The 17383-nt window shown below is 43.4% G+C and overlaps 1 protein-coding gene across 2 annotated transcripts in view; it reads left to right on the forward strand.

Moving 5' to 3' along the window:
- tle5 (TLE family member 5, transcriptional modulator) overlaps nt 1–3306 on the forward strand; it is a 28338-nt gene extending 25032 nt beyond the window's left edge. Inside the window, exon 7 of one of the 2 annotated variants that reach the window (XM_087783763.1) lies at nt 1204–3306. In XM_087783763.1, the coding sequence (XP_087639889.1) occupies nt 1204–1428 (225 nt within the window). In that variant the 3' untranslated portion in view covers nt 1429–3306. Of the gene's footprint in view, nt 1–1200 lie in introns of both variants that reach the window. The other variant, XM_087783762.1, reaches the window with a different exon arrangement.
- Nucleotides 3307–17383: the final 14077 nt, after the last annotated feature.

Genomic DNA, 17383 nt, shown 5'->3' on the forward strand with positions numbered 1-17383 from the left:
CAGGACGCCGCCAGCCCGGCAGTTACAATCGAGTTTCATACAAATAAAATGCAAATCTTGTGTACACAGCAGGAGCCTCTTCACATGTACATCCAGTCGTACGTGTTCGGCGTAGTTTCTCTGCTCTAGATGCTCCCATTATGTTTTCTATATGTCAATTATTACACAATGAGGAAAAAACACGTGGGAGAAGATTGAATATTGTTTTTTATCTATTTCGTGTTCTTTCCTAATGTGTCACTGATCAAATGGTTCTGATTTACAACGAGTAATTACTCATGTGTAACAAACCATTTCTAGTGACTTGAATCATTCCTGTTACACACAACTTTATTAATACATTTAGTATGAGCAAGAATCTGGTTATACAATACAGGGGCAATGATAAGGTATATTGAGTAACTGTAGTAACAAGGATATATTTGTTGTATTGTCGAGTACTTGACTCTGGTGTTGTGACACTGTAGTAACAAGGATATATTTGTAGAATTGTCGAGTACTCTACTCTAGTGTTGCAGAATTCACAGACCACATGACTCTTGACGAAGAGTCATTTTTTAATTTGTTTTGAAACCAAAATATGTCCAAACATCAACTTAAAAAGCTGCTGGAGTCGACTGTATCCTCTCATCCCCAGTTATCTCTGGAATTTTCTTTCGAAATAACTGTAGTTTTTAACTGCAACACAAAATGTTGATATTTGTTCTTTTCTTTCACACTGTCCAATTAAAAAAACAATAAATAAATAAGAACATAATACAATACGGTTTGAAAGCAAATAAATATATTTCTATACAGTGTTTTTAGATAATATAAGGTATTGTAAAACAATGTTTCAATATTTAGGTGTATCCATATTTCCTCACATCCCTACCAGTGACTATAAACCTTCCAATTCCAGACTGACAATTTTCTAAAACCATAAGGCTCCATGTCACAGACAAACATGAGCAGCAAACAAGGAAAGAAACACGATAATTTCAGACATTTAATTGTAAAAGAAACAACATCTTAGCAGTTGCATCGTAGCCTCTGACATTACGTAGCTTCAATAAATCTGTTTGGTGTGTGTAAATGTTTCAGCAACTTTGTCTAATGTCAAGTGTTTCGCCCGAGGCTTTGACATGAGCGCGTGTCGCACTCCGTGTCTCCGGCTGGTAATTTGTACGTCTAAGACGCATGTGGTTGTGTTCCATACAGCAGCAGCTCCAGGCTCACCAGCTGTCTCAGCTCCAGGGCCTCGCCCTGCCCATGACCCCGCTGCCGCTGGGCCTGAGCCAGCCCAGCCTCCCCGCCGTCACCACCTCCTCCGGGCTCTTCTCCCTCTCCTCCCTCCTGGCGTCCCAAGCCCAGCTGGCCAAAGAGGAGAAGGCTTCACGCGACGGCGTGGACAGCCACCGCGAGGAGGACGGAGAGAAGTCCGATTAGAGGAGTCTCCGCCGAGATGGTCTGAATCCCAAGGTGTGCAGATCCAAGCCTTCTTTTTTCTTTTTCTTTTTTTTTTTTCCTCTTCTGCGCTTTCGCTTGAATCTCCTCCGTACGGATCGACCTCTTCAATATCGTGCTTCTGTCATTGAACCGCTGACTCTCATCTTTCTGATCAGTTTCTCCTCTTTCCCACCTTCTGTCCATCCGTTTCTGACCACTGAACTGTTCTGCATGAAGTCCATCAACGAACCAAAAATACTTTATAAAACCATAAAACGTGTGTAATGATTTTGAAAAAGGAGCCCCCCCCCGCCCCCACCCCGCCCTCCATGACGCCCCACCATCACTTAACTCGACATCTCCCACTAAGGGCGTCGGCTAAATCCTCCAGCACACAAAAGCAACAATTTCATCAACTTGCTCTTCCTTCTCACCATCATGTGTAGGAGGTGTAGTGCGTGTGTCTGACGATAGAGGGCAGTGTGTATCCTTGATTAAAAAAAAACAAAAAAACAATCTGGTTTAAGCCTGAGCCACGCGAGGACAGCTCAGAGACGGAGCGCAGGCAGGGTCACCGGCGGAGGAGCGACTCATTTATCCGCCCAGTGTGTACAAAGTTAATAAACAGAGAAAAAAGACTGCTGACATTAATCTCCGCACGCCCGCCAGAGCCGGACTTCTGTGCGTTTTAAGAACGAGTGTTTGCATGTGACAGGAAGTGCAGACTCGGATTTTTATACAGTGTCTGAGGAACTCCATGAATGTTTGACTCCTGAGGTTGAGGAGAAAAGATCTTTGTTAGCGTCACCAGAGCGTTTCTATCTTCCGTCTAAAAAAGTACAGCGATGTTTTCATCCGTCAACGGCGACGCCACCGCAGGACGCCGACCGTTCTCCTCCCTAATGTTTCGATAAAGTCCGTCAAACTAAGCGTGGCTCACCGCGACCGTTGCCATACGAACGTACAGTGTTTGTCACTAACGTTAACCTGGACGGCAGCATCAGTGTCTTTGGAAGAAAACTGTGACTAGACTTCAAGACTTCGACACTTAAAGACTGCAGCAGTTTTTTCCTTCAAAGTCAAACCATCGACTGCATGTAATCCAGCGAACGAGTCGGAGGTTCTCGCTCGTCGTTGTGTGTGTCGACACTTTAAATGAATTCCTCTCCGAAGCTAACGTGATTATCTGCTTGTGTATTGCGCTGCATCACACCCCGGCTACTTATGTTGTTGTTAGCGTGTAGACGAAGCCCGGCGCACAAGCATGTCTGTGGGGGGGGGGGGAACCAATTTGTTACGCTTGTTTTCTAGAACGTCCGTGAGTGACGCACCTGTGTTATTTCCTTTTTTGGAGTCATTAAGAATTAGAGACCAAGGACTATAAGGCTATAAAACATTGAACATCGGACTTGTGTGTGTTTGTTTTTAAATGTGGGCGTGGCCTCCATTTTTTTTTTCCGCCGCCATCTTGTTTGTTCTGGATGATTCTTTGTGATGTTGTGTAACTGTCGTGACACCGGAGGGAACTCTGCAGTACTATGACCTATCTTCCCTCTGACCGACAACCTACCCCCCCGCCCGCGCCCCCTCACCCGCCCAACATTCCTCCCCCCATGGCGTGAAGCATTGTATTGCGTTTTTGAGCTTTGTAAAGTTCTTTTTTAAATACTTATTTTGTGTATACTGTAAAACCTGAAAGTGTGTACTTTGGCAAACGAGAAAAAAAAAATGTTTTGTGTCCGACATCATAGCTTTGTTAAACAACGAAAAATGTAATTATGAAAAGTACAACAGACATTTAATATAAATAATATGAAATGTTCTGCAGTAAGGAAGGACTTCAGGTGCCTTACAAATAAAGTCAATCAAACCATGCAACGCCTCCTGCTGTCTTGTGTGTGAAGAAGAAGAATCTCTGCGTCTTTTCTGCTGCCTGATAAAAAGAACTTGACAATGGAGACGCGAGTCACTTAAACCATCAACTTTTACCTCCTTGGATTTAAAAATTTGGGTGAAAACTGAACTAAGTGATCCCTGATGAAGAACTTCTTTGAAAAATCAGTTTTCCAGACTTGAGCTTTCTCAGGTTAAAGCAAAGAAGTATAAAAAAGGGTAACATTCAGCTGAAGAAGGGAGTGCAGACAGGGTGGAAGAGATGGAGACGACTGACCAGACTGATCTGTGGTGAGTTGACAACAATAACATCTTTGATAAAATGCAAAGTGTGTTTGCAGCTCTTTGTATTTGTGTGGCCCTCGTGATGTCAATGGAAAACACATCAACAGTTTTTATCATTTTTGTAAGTCATTATTGCTCATTAAAGTGAATATTTAGTGATTTTACATCAGTTTAAAAAATGTAAATAAACTAAAAGTATTTTTTTTCCCCTATTGAGCTTGATTATAAGTGTGTTTTTTGTAACATAAGTTTTGTGTTCCGTTCTATTTATGTTTTTTGCTCGATATACAATGTGGCCCCTAAAGGAAGTTTAATTTCCTACCATGGTCTAATGTCAGTGGAGAGTCAAAATGGAAGATGGATCTTAATCAAACGTGGAAATATGGAGGAAAAACCAAAGAGTGACACCTCTGGTCTGTCCTAACCTTATATGCACAGGTTATTGTTAAATCTTGGCCCTGATTGGTTAAGGTTTTTCATGTTTGTTACTACACATGTCATAACAAACAAAATGAATTACATCTGAATCAACAACGTCATATCCATGTGTTACGATATCAACATACATTTGAGATGATCTTGTTACTAATTACATATTTTATATAGTGACTGGTGTCAGGGGTCGTCAAGCAAAAATAAAGGAGCGAAAAGTATAAAGTCCAGTAAAGAATCAAGCTAAATATGCTTAAATAATAATTTTATTGTATTTCATGACTTTTTTTAAACTGAAAAAAAGCCTTTTATTCCAAACATTTAGTTTATATTCACTTAAATCTTGTTAAGGGACAATAAATACTCGCAAAAATGACAAACATGGAGGACAAACGTCTAAAATTAACACAATAGTCATACTTGGAGACTATTGATTAATAATAGAAACAAACACAAAATAAATGCTTCATTTCTTTATCATCTTTAATCCATGTCAAAGGACTGCATGTGACCCTCTAGCTCTGGTCTGTTAAAGAGGGTTATTTTCATCTATTTCTCACCATCTGACCAAAGGAGAACCGCCTGTAGTTCCTCGCTGATCCACCAGGAGGAGCTGTTGATTTACGTCCCTAAAACCCAACCTAACTGCCGCGAGTGATTCTGGATGATCGCGCCTCATCACTTCCTGTTGTCTCCTGCTTGATGGACGTTTGCTCTTCATGGACGTGAACGTGACGCACGTCAAGCAGCAGGTTAATGTTGGTGTCACGCACACCGTCACGTCTCTGACCGGAACCGGAAACGCACACGAATATTTGTCCACACACAGGGAAGTTCACTGGTGGTAAGTGTGTGTACTTGTTTGTGTTTGTGTTGCACATCCACAAGTTGTGTGTTTTCTCTCTTTAATTCACTTGTTTTTAAGATTTTATTTATTTATTTTTCTGTGTTTGATATAGTTTTATTTTGGACTGAAATGAGTAGAATCGATCTGCGCATGTAGAACATGTTTGTGACAACAATTTTATTTAGTATTTATTATTTGTGTAATTATTAAATACAACTTCCTTCAATTTTTATTCAGGACTTTTGCCTTTTTTTTTATTTATTTTTATTTTTTATAAATAATTCATAATTTAATTTAATATTGTGATCATATTCGGAGAGAAACAGTTATTTTATTTATTTTTAATTAAAGGTTTATACATATTTCATTAGCATAGTTAGATTTGCAATATCATAATCATGTTTTTAATGCATTTTTCATGCGTCTTCACTCGTTCTCTTCCGTCTCGACGGGCCCCTCACTACACTATATATTGTGGCCCCTGAGGAGATCCAGTTGCTGGTCCCTGGTCTGGATCGACTATAACCAGTAGCTTGACGTGCTTGGTGTAAACTAGTAAACATATTGACCAAATAAACGACACAAAAACGATCAATAAGCTAATAATGATGTCGGTCGTCTGTAAAGAATCCATCGGTTCTAAGAGACTCGGGTGGTCATAATGTATTGGCTGATCCGGTGTGAAGATGATGATGAAGATGATGATGATGATGATGAGCCGAAGCGCGAGAAGCTTCTTGATTAATCATGATTGACTCATTCAGAGCTTCCTCTCCTCCTCTCCTCCTTCCCTCCTTCATCGTTGATTACCGACTCTCTCCCTCCTTCTGTCCCTCCACGCAGGAATCCATCGCTTTGAAAGCCGACTGTCAATCCCGCTCTCTTCATCCTTCCATCCATCTCTCTCATCCATCACTCGCTCCCTCACAGCCTGACACCTCCTCCTCTGTCTCAATGCTCGCCCCGCATTTTACTCTCACGTTCCCTCTCTTCTCTTCATCCTCCTCCATCCATCTTCTCCTCCTCCAGTCGTCTGTCGCTCCACGTCAAATCACGGAGGGGGGGGGGTTGTTCTCTGTGTGTGTGTGTGCGTGTGTGTGTGTGTGTGCGTGCGTGTGTGTGTGTGTGTCTCTACCTCAGCTGCAGGCTTGACACAGTCTGGTCCAAAACACTAATGCATCATGGGAAAATGTGGCCTGCTTTACTTTCAAAGTCTTTGCCATGTGCAAGTCCACGACACACACACTGGTGTGTGTGTGTGTGTGTGTGTGTGTGTTTTTGTGTGTCAGCAGCTGGTTGTTGCTGCAGACCAGAGAGTCTTCAAACTTTAATGTAGTCGTACAAACTATCTCTCTCTCTCTCTCTCTCTCTCTCTATCCCGTCTCTCCTTCACTGACCTTCCTTTCCTCCCGCTCTCTTCCACCCACTGATCTTTCTCTCCAATTCCCTCTAATCTTCTGCCCCTTCACTCAATTCTCTCGCTCCTGCACCACCATACCCCCCCCTCACACCCCTCCCATCATCATTTTATTTATCCCTTTGTCTTTCACCTCTTTTCAAGCCTCCGACTTCACCTTTTCATTTTCACTCTCATCCACTCGTCGCTGAGACGGATGGAGATGTTTCTGATTGTCTCGGACCTATCAGAACTTTTTCAGGTCCAGAACGGATCCACTCACAGCTTCGATCTTAACGACATCCAAGGTAAATGAGCCACAATTTGAATCCAAAGGTCCATCCCCCTTTCTTCAGACTCCCCCCTGGAAGACACGCCTCCAGAGCCAACCTTTTCTCACAGTTCATTCACAGATTATACCTGAGATCTAATGATGAGCCAGTAATATTTATTGATTTATATAAGTATAAATGTTTTTTTTGAAGTTTAAATAAAGTATTGGAACAGCCTAAGAATATAATCATACTGGCAGTTTATTGTATTCAATGAATTGGCTGAAAATAATGATGTCAATTTCAATTTATCATTTAATTTACTTTGTTTTCATTCTAAATGTATGTGATATATAGTGTTTGCTGCCGAGTAGAAACGTAAGTTAACATCATTTCATTGCACAGCACTGGCAACACTATTGTTCTTTGACAATAAACAGCTTCTATTCTCTATTCTATGTTGCGTCGGAAAACTCTTATCCTACCTCAAGTACAACTAATGTGTTGATGTAAGTGTGTCTTAAATAGATGTTGGACTCTATTGTATCATCAGTGTCTGTACAAAACTCTCTTTTCATTGAAATATTTACATTAGAAAATGAAGATTGAGGTAAGATTGACAGCCTGGATTGACCAGGACCGGAGACCGATGAGACAAACAAGCTGTTCAAGAGCAGTTTTCCGGAGTGAAAGTGGATCCTGGATCAAAACTTTACGACTCAAACACGAGTCTGGCGGTGTGTGTCGAACCCTCGGCTTCACCAGATGAACGGGAGAGTGAGGAGTACCCAGAGGAAGCCCTGCAGCCTTCGGCCTTTTTTCGTGTCAGACTTTCACACTGGATCAAAAACATCTCATCACGCAGACATGCTGAATTCGGTCAGGATGACGGCGTATCCATGGCAACGGGACTTGAGTTCTGCAGAAGAGGTCAGGAAGAGTTTTGAGAGCTCTTAAGAGGTCTGCTCACCTGCACCAGCGGATGTCGGAACACAGGAGACGCAGCCAACAACAGCTCCGCCTCGCTGGCTGACTCCCTCCTTCAAGTCCCAGCAGGACCGACTCTCTGCTGTTCTCACGCAGCTGCTCTTTACACACACACACACACACACACACACACACACACACACACACACACACACACACACACACACACACACACACACACACCCTTAAACACAGACGCTGCAATTCAGAGTCAAATCCACTTTCCTGCCGTGAGTACAGAGGAACAATGTCACCACGAAGAATGTGCTCCGTGTGCTTGTATTGACTCTGGAACTCAATTTAAACAACCAAGCATTAGAGAAAAAAATCAAATGACTCTCTTATTACTTCTCCCATAATGCACTGCAATAGTGGTTGGGTAACTAGGTAGATCAGTTGTGTAGCTAGTCAGTCGTGCGGCATGTCAGTGGTGCAGCATATCAGTAGTGCGGCAGGTCACTGGTGTGGCATATCAGTAGAGCGGCATATCAGTAGTGTGGCATATCAGTGGTTTGGCATATCAGTAGTGTGGCAGGTCAGTAGTGTGGCATATCAGTAGTGTGGCAGGTCAGTGGTTTGGCATATCAGTAGTGTGGCATATCAGTGGTTTGGCATATCAGTAGTGTGGCAGGTCAGTGATGTAGCATATCAGTAGTGTGGCATATCAGTGGTTTGGTATATCAGTAGTGTGGCAGGTCAGTGATGTGGCATATCAGTAGTGTAGCAGGTCAGTGGTTTGGCATATCAGTAGTGTGGCAGGTCAGTGATGTGGCATATCAGTAGTGTAGCAGGTCAGTGGTTTGGCATATCAGTAGTGTGGCAGGTCAGTGATGTAGCATATCAGTAGTGTGGCATATCAGTGGTTTGGCATATCAGTAGTGTGGCAGGTCAGTGATGTGGCATATCAGTAGTGTAGCAGGTCAGTGGTTTGGCATATCAGTAGTGCAGCAGGTCAGTGATGTGGCATATCAGTAGTGTGGCAGGTCAGTGGTTTGGCATATCAGTAGTGTGGCAGGTCAGTGGTTTGGCATATCAGTAGTGTGGCATATCAGTGGTTTGGCATATCAGTAGTGTGGCAGGTCAGTAGTGTGGCATATCAGTAGTGTGGCAGGTCAGTGGTTTGGCATATCAGTAGTGTGGCATATCAGTAGTGTGGTAGGTCAGTGGTTTGGCATATCAGTAGTGTGGCAGGTCAGTGGTTTGGCATATCAGTAGTGTGGCATATCAGTAGTGTGGCAGGTCAGTGGTTTGGCATATCAGTAGTGTGGCAGGTCAGTGGTTTGGCATATCAGTAGTGTGGCAGGTCAGTGGTTTGGCATATCAGTAGTGTGGCATATCAGTGGTTTGGCATATCAGTAGTGTGGCATATCAGTGGTTTGGCATATCAGTAGTGTGGCAGGTCAGTAGTGTGGCATATCAGTAGTGTGGCAGGTCAGTGGTTTGGCATATCAGTAGTGTGGCATATCAGTGGTTTGGCATATCAGTAGTGTGGCAGGTCAGTGATGTAGCATATCAGTAGTGTGGCATATCAGTGGTTTGGCATATCAGTAGTGTGGCAGGTCAGTGATGTGGCATATCAGTAGTGTAGCAGGTCAGTGGTTTGGCATATCAGTAGTGTGGCAGGTCAGTGATGTGGCAGATCAGTAGTGAGGCAGGTCAGTAGTGTGCCAGGTCATTAGTGTGGCATATCAGTAGTGTGGCAGGACAGTGGTGCGGCATATCAGTGGTTTGGCATATCAGTAGTGTGACCAGGGCCGGGTCTAGGCAGGGGCAAGAGGGGGCCTGGCCCCCTCAAATAAATGTTGTGCCCCCTCAAACCAGGGCCGGGTCTAGGCAGGGGCAAGAGGGGGCCTGGCACAATGCCCCCTCAAGATTTGTGGCTGCCCCCTCATACATGCCTGTCTAGACCCGGCCCTGAGTGTGGCATATCAGTAGTGTGGCATGTCAGTAGTGTGGCATGTAAGTAGTGCAGCAGGTCAGTGATGTGGCATGTTAGTGATGTGGCATATCAGTAGTGTGGCACGTGAGTGGCGCGGCATGTCGGTGGTGCGGCAGGTCACTAGTGTGTCAGGTCATTAGTGTGGCAGGACAGTGGTGCGGCATATCAGTAGTGTGGCATATCAGTAGTGTGGCATATCAGTGGTTTGGCATATCAGTAGTGTGGCAGGTCAGTGATGTGGCATATCAGTGGTTTGGCATATCAGTAGTGTGGCAGGTCAGTAGTGTGGCATATCAGTAGTGTGGCAGGTCAGTGGTTTGGCATATCAGTAGTGTGGCATATCAGTAGTGTGGCAGGTCAGTGGTTTGGCATATCAGTAGTGTGGCAGGTCAGTGGTTTGGCAGGTCAGTAGTGTGGCATATCAGTGGTTTGGCATATCAGTAGTGTGGCAGGTCAGTAGTGTGGCATATCAGTAGTGTGGCAGGTCAGTGGTTTGGCATATCAGTAGTGTGGTAGGTCAGTGGTTTGGCATATCAGTAGTGTGGCAGGTCAGTGGTTTGGCATATCAGTAGTGTGGCATATCAGTAGTGTGGCAGGTCAGTGGTTTGGCATATCAGTAGTGTGGCAGGTCAGTGGTTTGGCATATCAGTAGTGTGGCAGGTCAGTGGTTTGGCATATTAGTAGTGTGGCAGGTCAGTGGTTTGGCATATCAGTAGTGTGGCATATCAGTGGTTTGGCATATCAGTAGTGTGGCATATCAGTGGTTTGGCATATCAGTAGTGTGGCAGGTCAGTAGTGTGGCATATCAGTAGTGTGGCAGGTCAGTGGTTTGGCATATCAGTAGTGTGGCATATCAGTGGTTTGGCATATCAGTAGTGTGGCAGGTCAGTGATGTAGCATATCAGTAGTGTGGCATATCAGTGGTTTGGCATATCAGTAGTGTGGCAGGTCAGTGATGTGGCATATCAGTAGTGTAGCAGGTCAGTGGTTTGGCATATCAGTAGTGTGGCAGGTCAGTGATGTGGCATATCAGTAGTGTAGCAGGTCAGTGGTTTGGCATATCAGTAGTGTGGCAGGTCAGTGATGTGGCATATCAGTAGTGTGGCATATCAGTGGTTTGGCATATCAGTAGTGTGGCAGGTCAGTGATGTGGCATATCAGTAGTGTAGCAGGTCAGTGGTTTGGCATATCAGTAGTGTGGCAGGTCAGTGATGTGGCATATCAGTAGTGTGGCATATCAGTGGTTTGGCATATCAGTAGTGTGGCATATCAGTGGTTTGGCATATCAGTAGTGTGGCAGGTCAGTGATGTGGCATATCAGTAGTGTGGCAGGTCAGTGGTTTGGCATATCAGTAGTGTGGCATATCAGTGGTTTGGCATATCAGTAGTGTGGCAGGTCAGTGATGTGGCATATCAGTAGTGTGGCATATCAGTGGTTTGGCATATCAGTAGTGTGGCAGGTCAGTGGTTTGGCATGTCAGTAGTGTGGCAGGTCAGTGATGTGGCATACCAGTAGTGTGGCATATCAGTAGTGTGGCAGGTCAGTGATGTGGCATATCAGTAGTGTGGCATATCAGTGGTTTGGCATATCAGTAGTGTGGCAGGTCAGTGGTTTGGCATATCAGTAGTGTGGCAGGTCAGTGGTTTGGCATATCAGTAGTGTGGCAGGTCAGTGATGTGGCATATCAGTAGTGTGGCAGGTCAGTGGTTTGGCATATCAGTAGTGTGGCAGGTCAGTGATGTGGCATATCAGTAGTGTGGCAGGTCAGTGGTTTGGCATATCAGTAGTGTAGCAGGTCAGTGGTTTGGCATATCAGTAGTGCAGCAGGTCAGTGATGTGGCATATCAGTAGTGTGGCAGGTCAGTGGTTTGGCATATCAGTAGTGGAGCAGGTCAGTTGTGTGGCATGTATGTAGTGTGGCAGGTCAGTGATGTGTCATGTTAGTGATGTGGAATGTTAGTGATGTGGCAGGTCAGTTGTGTGGCATATCAGTAGTGCAGCAGGTCAGTAGTGCAGCAGGTCAGTGGTGTGGCATGGAGAGGATGAGAAGGGTGCAGGGAGGAGGTTTTAAAATACCTCTGGGTGTTTTCATGAAGGATGTGGTGGCGTGTTGATGAATTAGTGATGAGGGGTTGGCAGCAACAACAGACATGATTGACACTTGATGACTGGATGAGGGACCTGCGACATCATCTACACTTTATTGTTTCCACTCAAGTGAGTCCACATCTGCTTCATTCTAGGTTGCCACACCTCCAAGACGTCTTTGTCTTGCTGGGTCAGAACCACCTCAGAAGCTCCTCTCCAGACCTGCACCTCTCACTGGTCCAGCTGCTGCTGTGTGAGCTCGTGATGTGGTCAGACTGGGCTGCTCTGGAGGCTGCGGTTCAGTCGGACCGCCGCTGTGTTCGTCTGGACCAGGACCGACTGTAATTGAGGTGGTTACACACACACACACACACGCACACACATATACACACATATACACACTGACACACAGACACAAACTGTCAACTCCTGACGTCTTAATGATCGTACAGTGGGAACAACTTTGTCTACATCTGGTTCCTCGTCGCTCCACTACAGGTGTGTATAAGCAAGAATCTGGTGATACAATACAGGGGCAATGACAATATATTGCAATACTGTAGGAACAAATATATAGTTGTAGTATTGTCGAGTTCTTGACTCTGGTGTTGCAGAATTTACAGACCACATGACTTGACGAAGTCATAACTGCTTTCATTTGTTTTGAAACCAAAATTAGTCTTAACATCAGCTTTAAAAGCTCCTTGAGTCCACTGTATCCTCTCGTCCTCAGTCATCACCGGGATCAAGCAGGATTTCATTGTTGGTTTGGCTGCGAAGGACGTAATTATGGCTGCCATCTGGTGGCCTGAAGTTTAATTGCAACTAAAAAAAATCAGCACTGTAAATATTTGCATGTGAATTGTAAATTTAAAAAAAAGAATAGTTTTACTTTTAAAACACTTTATTGATATATAAACCATACAATAATTATGATAAAATAAAATATGATGTTAAAGAAAAAACACAAAAATACAGTAAAATATAGTATCGGGGAAAACAAAAAATACATCACGATTTATAACTCATAACGAAATATTTTCTATTTGAAGGAATAGAACAACTTTGGATTGATACATTTCCTAGTTGTGTTTCCATCAGCAACATTTTTGTCCTACGCTATCGAATGCATCGCAACCGTTCCTACGTTATTGAACCCATCAAACTCACAGGTGTGTTAGTACCTGTGTTACATCACTTCCTGTTTGTCCTTGTATGTAAAGGAAGTTGTTAGAGAATGTGTTATAACATCCTGATGAGTGCAGCCTCAGATTTCAACCATAAACACAAATAACGTAAATAATGAACATGTATCTACATTTAAATCCTAATGATGGCTCAGGTCACAGAGGGTGGAGTCAACAACCATATATGTCCAGGAATCTCCAAACATCATGAATATTGTAGCGCTTATGAAAACCATCTGCACCGACACACACAAACACATGGCATTCCTGACACACACACATCACCATGTTTCACACACATGTACATTCTGTGGGACTTGTGGACATGAGATGCAGATGATGATGATGATGATGATGATGATGGTGAGAGACACTGAGGAGACTCCAGACCATAATGAAGCAGAACAAGTGAGTGAAGACTAACACGAGTTGAAAACAGAACTTTTTTTTTCTTTTTCTTCTTCATCAAATCCTGATGCAGCGGGTCGCTTCCTGCTGGTGAAACGGATTGTTGTTATTCATCAGCATGTGCGTGTGCGTGTGTGTGAGTGTGTGTGTGTGTGAGTGCGAGTGTGTGTGCGCGAGAGAGAGACAAAGTCATTACTAAACAGAGAGTGCGATGAGAATGTCGACGAGCAGGAAGTCTTTTATTTGGTGCAGTCAGCCTCAAGTCTGATTAGTCACACCATCACTCAGGTCTGATCACAGCTTAGTTTACACACACACACACACCATTGCATACACACACACATACCACACAAATACACACATACACTAAATAAAAATATGAACGTTTAACTGTAGTTTTTTTCTCCCATTTTTTCCTGAGATGAACTCAAAGATATAAAACATTTATTGTTCATAAATCTTTCTAAACCTGAGATAGTGAGAACTTCCTTGTCAAGATAATCCATCACTCACAGGTGTGTCGTATCCAGATGCTGATTGGACAGCAGTGCTGTGTCTCAAATCGCATACTTCTCTTAGTATACTAGAAGTTAGTATGCATCAGTTTAGTGTACGTACTAACTAATACGCATATTCTCAACAAACTCTGCTGCTACACACTAACAGGAAATGACGCGACAGATTCTTCTTCTACTTCTATTTAACGATGGTTGCAACCAGGTGTTTGAACGCTATCGCCACCTGCTGGCAGCACGTTTTGCAAGTTTGGAAAAAGAAATAAAGAAAAAATATGAGAAACGAAATATTCACGAGATATTTAAGCTGGTATCAGCAGCGAAGACGTCTCATCCTTCTACTGCTGCTGAAAATACACCTGTAAGTATATGTATATATATATATATATATATATATATATATATATATATGACGTAACTTCCATTTACAACGTCACTAAGAGCGAGCCGTTTAGGGTAGATAGTATATCGGACCATACTCAGTTTTGTGGGCGTTTTAGTGACAATTTAGTGTGAATGGCGCACTATATTTCGCATACTAAGAATTGAGACACACTTACGCACTAAAAGTACTAACTTTGAGTACGATGGTACGCCATTTGAGACACAGCACAGGATTATCGCACAGGTGTGTCTTAGACTCACCACAGTAGGTCACTCTGACGTGTTCATATCACAACACAACGCCACAGATTCTCGTTCTGAGGGAAGCATGCGATTGTCATGCTGACAGCATGGATGATGACCAGAGCCGTTGCTCCTGAATTTAATGTTCATTTCTCTACCATAAGTTCTACCAGCCCAGGACCTCCATATCCAGCATGTTCACCTGCAAGACCAACATCCCACGATCAACAACCTGATCAACTCAATGCAAAGGCAAGCGGCACACCAGATACTGACCGTATTTCTGGGTCCACAGACCTTCCAATAAAACTAAACCGCACGTTTCAAAGTGACCTTTTATTGAGGCCAAGACACACCTGTTCAATAATCCTGTCCCATCATCTTGACATGACACACCTGTGAGGTGGGATGACCTCGGGAAAGACCTTTGCTGTGTCTCAAATCGCATACTAGCGTACTCAATTCTTAGTATGCGAAATTTAGTGCGGCATGCACACTTAATTGGCGTACTAACACGCCCACAAAACTGAGTATGGTTCGATGGACACTAACCACCCTAAACAGCCGCCATCTTAGTGACGTTTTAAACGGAAGTTACGTCATATATAAATGCATATTCATATACTTACAGGTGCATTTTCCGCAGCAGTAGGAGGATAAATACGTCTTCGCTGCTGATACCAGCTTAAATATCTCGCGAATATTTCGATTCTCATATTTTTTCTTTATTTCTTTTTCCAAAGTTGCAAAACGTGCTGCCAGCAGGTGGCGATAGCGTTCCAACAGCTGGTTGAAACATCGTTAAATAGAAGTAGAAGAAGAAGCTGTCGCGTCATTTCCTGTTAGCGTGTAGCAGCAGTGTTTGATTTGAGACATACTATCTGTGGTGGATTTGCGTACTAGTTAGTAAGTACACTATCCTGATGCATACTAACTTCTAGTATACTAAGAGAAGTATGCGATTTGAGACACAGCATATCACATTTAGACAGATTTGTAAACAATATTTGAGAGAAATCGTTTGGAAATGTTCATCCCAAGAAAAATAGGAGCAAAAAGTGTTTTTATATTTTATTTTATTTTATATAAACATGCAAGCACATACACACTGTTGCGTCATCTCACCTGACTCCTCAACTCAAGTGAACGTTTATTTCCAGTTTCATCGAACACAAGAAGATGAAGTGAATCCTAAATGAAGTCATGTGATCATGTACAACAGAACTTGAACATCCTACGAAAACAACCCTCGGACCCTAAGATGACAACCAGTCCGATGCTCCTCTTTCGCGGCGCCGCCAGATCAAAAACCTGCGCATAACTCGCCTGCACAACAATCATCGGTTGATGGATGGAGACGACAGACTCTCGCGTCCTCCCTTCATCCAGCCGTGAGACAGTGAGTGATGGAGGCTCCTTTCCAACTCTTGTTCAGCCCTCATTTCCTGCTCTTATCTCACACGTGGCACTTCATTAATACTCCCGGCAGCCGCACGTGTCCGCCGAGAGTCTCCGACGTTATGAGGCGGTCGGGGTTGGAATCTGACGCCCGTAAGAATGAAGACGTTCTTCTGCAGGTCGTGAGTGTTTATTACAACGTGTGTAATCTGTAGCGAGATTCCTAGTCTTTCCTTCACACAGTCGTCCGCCATGATGAAGTCCACATGTGACATGAGTCACTGTCGCGTTCTTTAATGCGGCTAAAACAAGTTGAAATGTGTGTGTGCGTTTTGGTGTGCGTGTGTGTGTGTGTGTGTGTGTGAAGGAGCCTCTGACGGCAAGAGACACATTAACGTCACACTTTGAACTCATTTCCCTCTAAAATCTGTTGCTAATGACACGCCGCTGCACACCAGTGACACGGATCTGTGGCGCGGCCAGGAATGTCTCGTGAAAACAATTTGGTCGCTGAGAATGTACGACGCACACACGCACACACACTAACACACACACACACACACACACCCTGGCCGATCCTGCGAAAACATTCACGCTCGTCAAAGAACACCGCAAGTAAACGCACACTGGCACACACAAATATTTGCACTTGAAGGTCAGAGATCACATGTGCGTGCAGGCGCTCAGGGACGCACACATACACACAAGTACACACACACACACACGACAGGCCTTTGTTTGTGTTTGTTCCTGCTATTTATCGAGTGTGTGCGGCGTCGTACCGCGAGCACATTATCCGGAGTGAGACATCATGAGGCACAGTTTTCACTCTCGGATGTTTCTCCTGTTCTGCCTGAACGAATCAGCCTCGCCGTTTGATTGACAGATACGGGGGAACACGAGCTAGACACACACACACACACACACACACAAATTTAACATGTGTATGTTAAAGTAAGACACCGGGTCAGAATCAGAATTAAAGTGGTGAGGAAATATCAAAAACAATATTTTCTTTGACGATACAATATCGATATTCAACATCTATTTATATTAAATATTATAGTTATTTAATGATTTATATATGTAATATTATAGTTATTTAATGATTTATATCTTTAATATTATAGTTATTTAATGATTTATATCTTTAATATTATAGTTATTTAATGATTTATAGTAAATAAAGTGTGTTTATAATCAAACAATTCCATTTTCTAGTTACAATTAAGATGGAAATATGTATTGTGTTCATGTTCAATTACACTTCTGGCCACTAGAAGGCAGCAGTCGCTACGTCCTCCGCAGCTAATGTAACGACAAAATCCTGGAAGATCCAAGCGATGACTGAGGACGAGAGGATACGGTCGACTGTTTGGCTTTGAGAACCGATGTTTGGACATGTTTTGGTTTCAAAACAAATGGAAGCAGTTACTACTTCATACTCGACAATACTACAACTGTATTCTTGTTCACAAGTATCACAATATATCGCAGTATATCGTTGCGGTATCTATTGTATCAGATATCGGATTCTTGCCGATACACAACCCAAGTTTATCTAAGTAGGCTCTTACTGGACTACCTAAAGAAAGGGGTACTTTCAGGCAGGGGTACCTGTGTGTCTGTGGGTAGGTGTGTGTACGTCTGTGTGTCTTCTGTGTGTGTGTATCAGTGTGT

Source organism: Callionymus lyra, chromosome 2 (genome assembly GCF_982586985.1).
Source record: "Callionymus lyra chromosome 2, fCalLyr1.hap1.1, whole genome shotgun sequence".
Taxonomy (NCBI): Eukaryota; Metazoa; Chordata; class Actinopteri; order Syngnathiformes; family Callionymidae; genus Callionymus; species Callionymus lyra.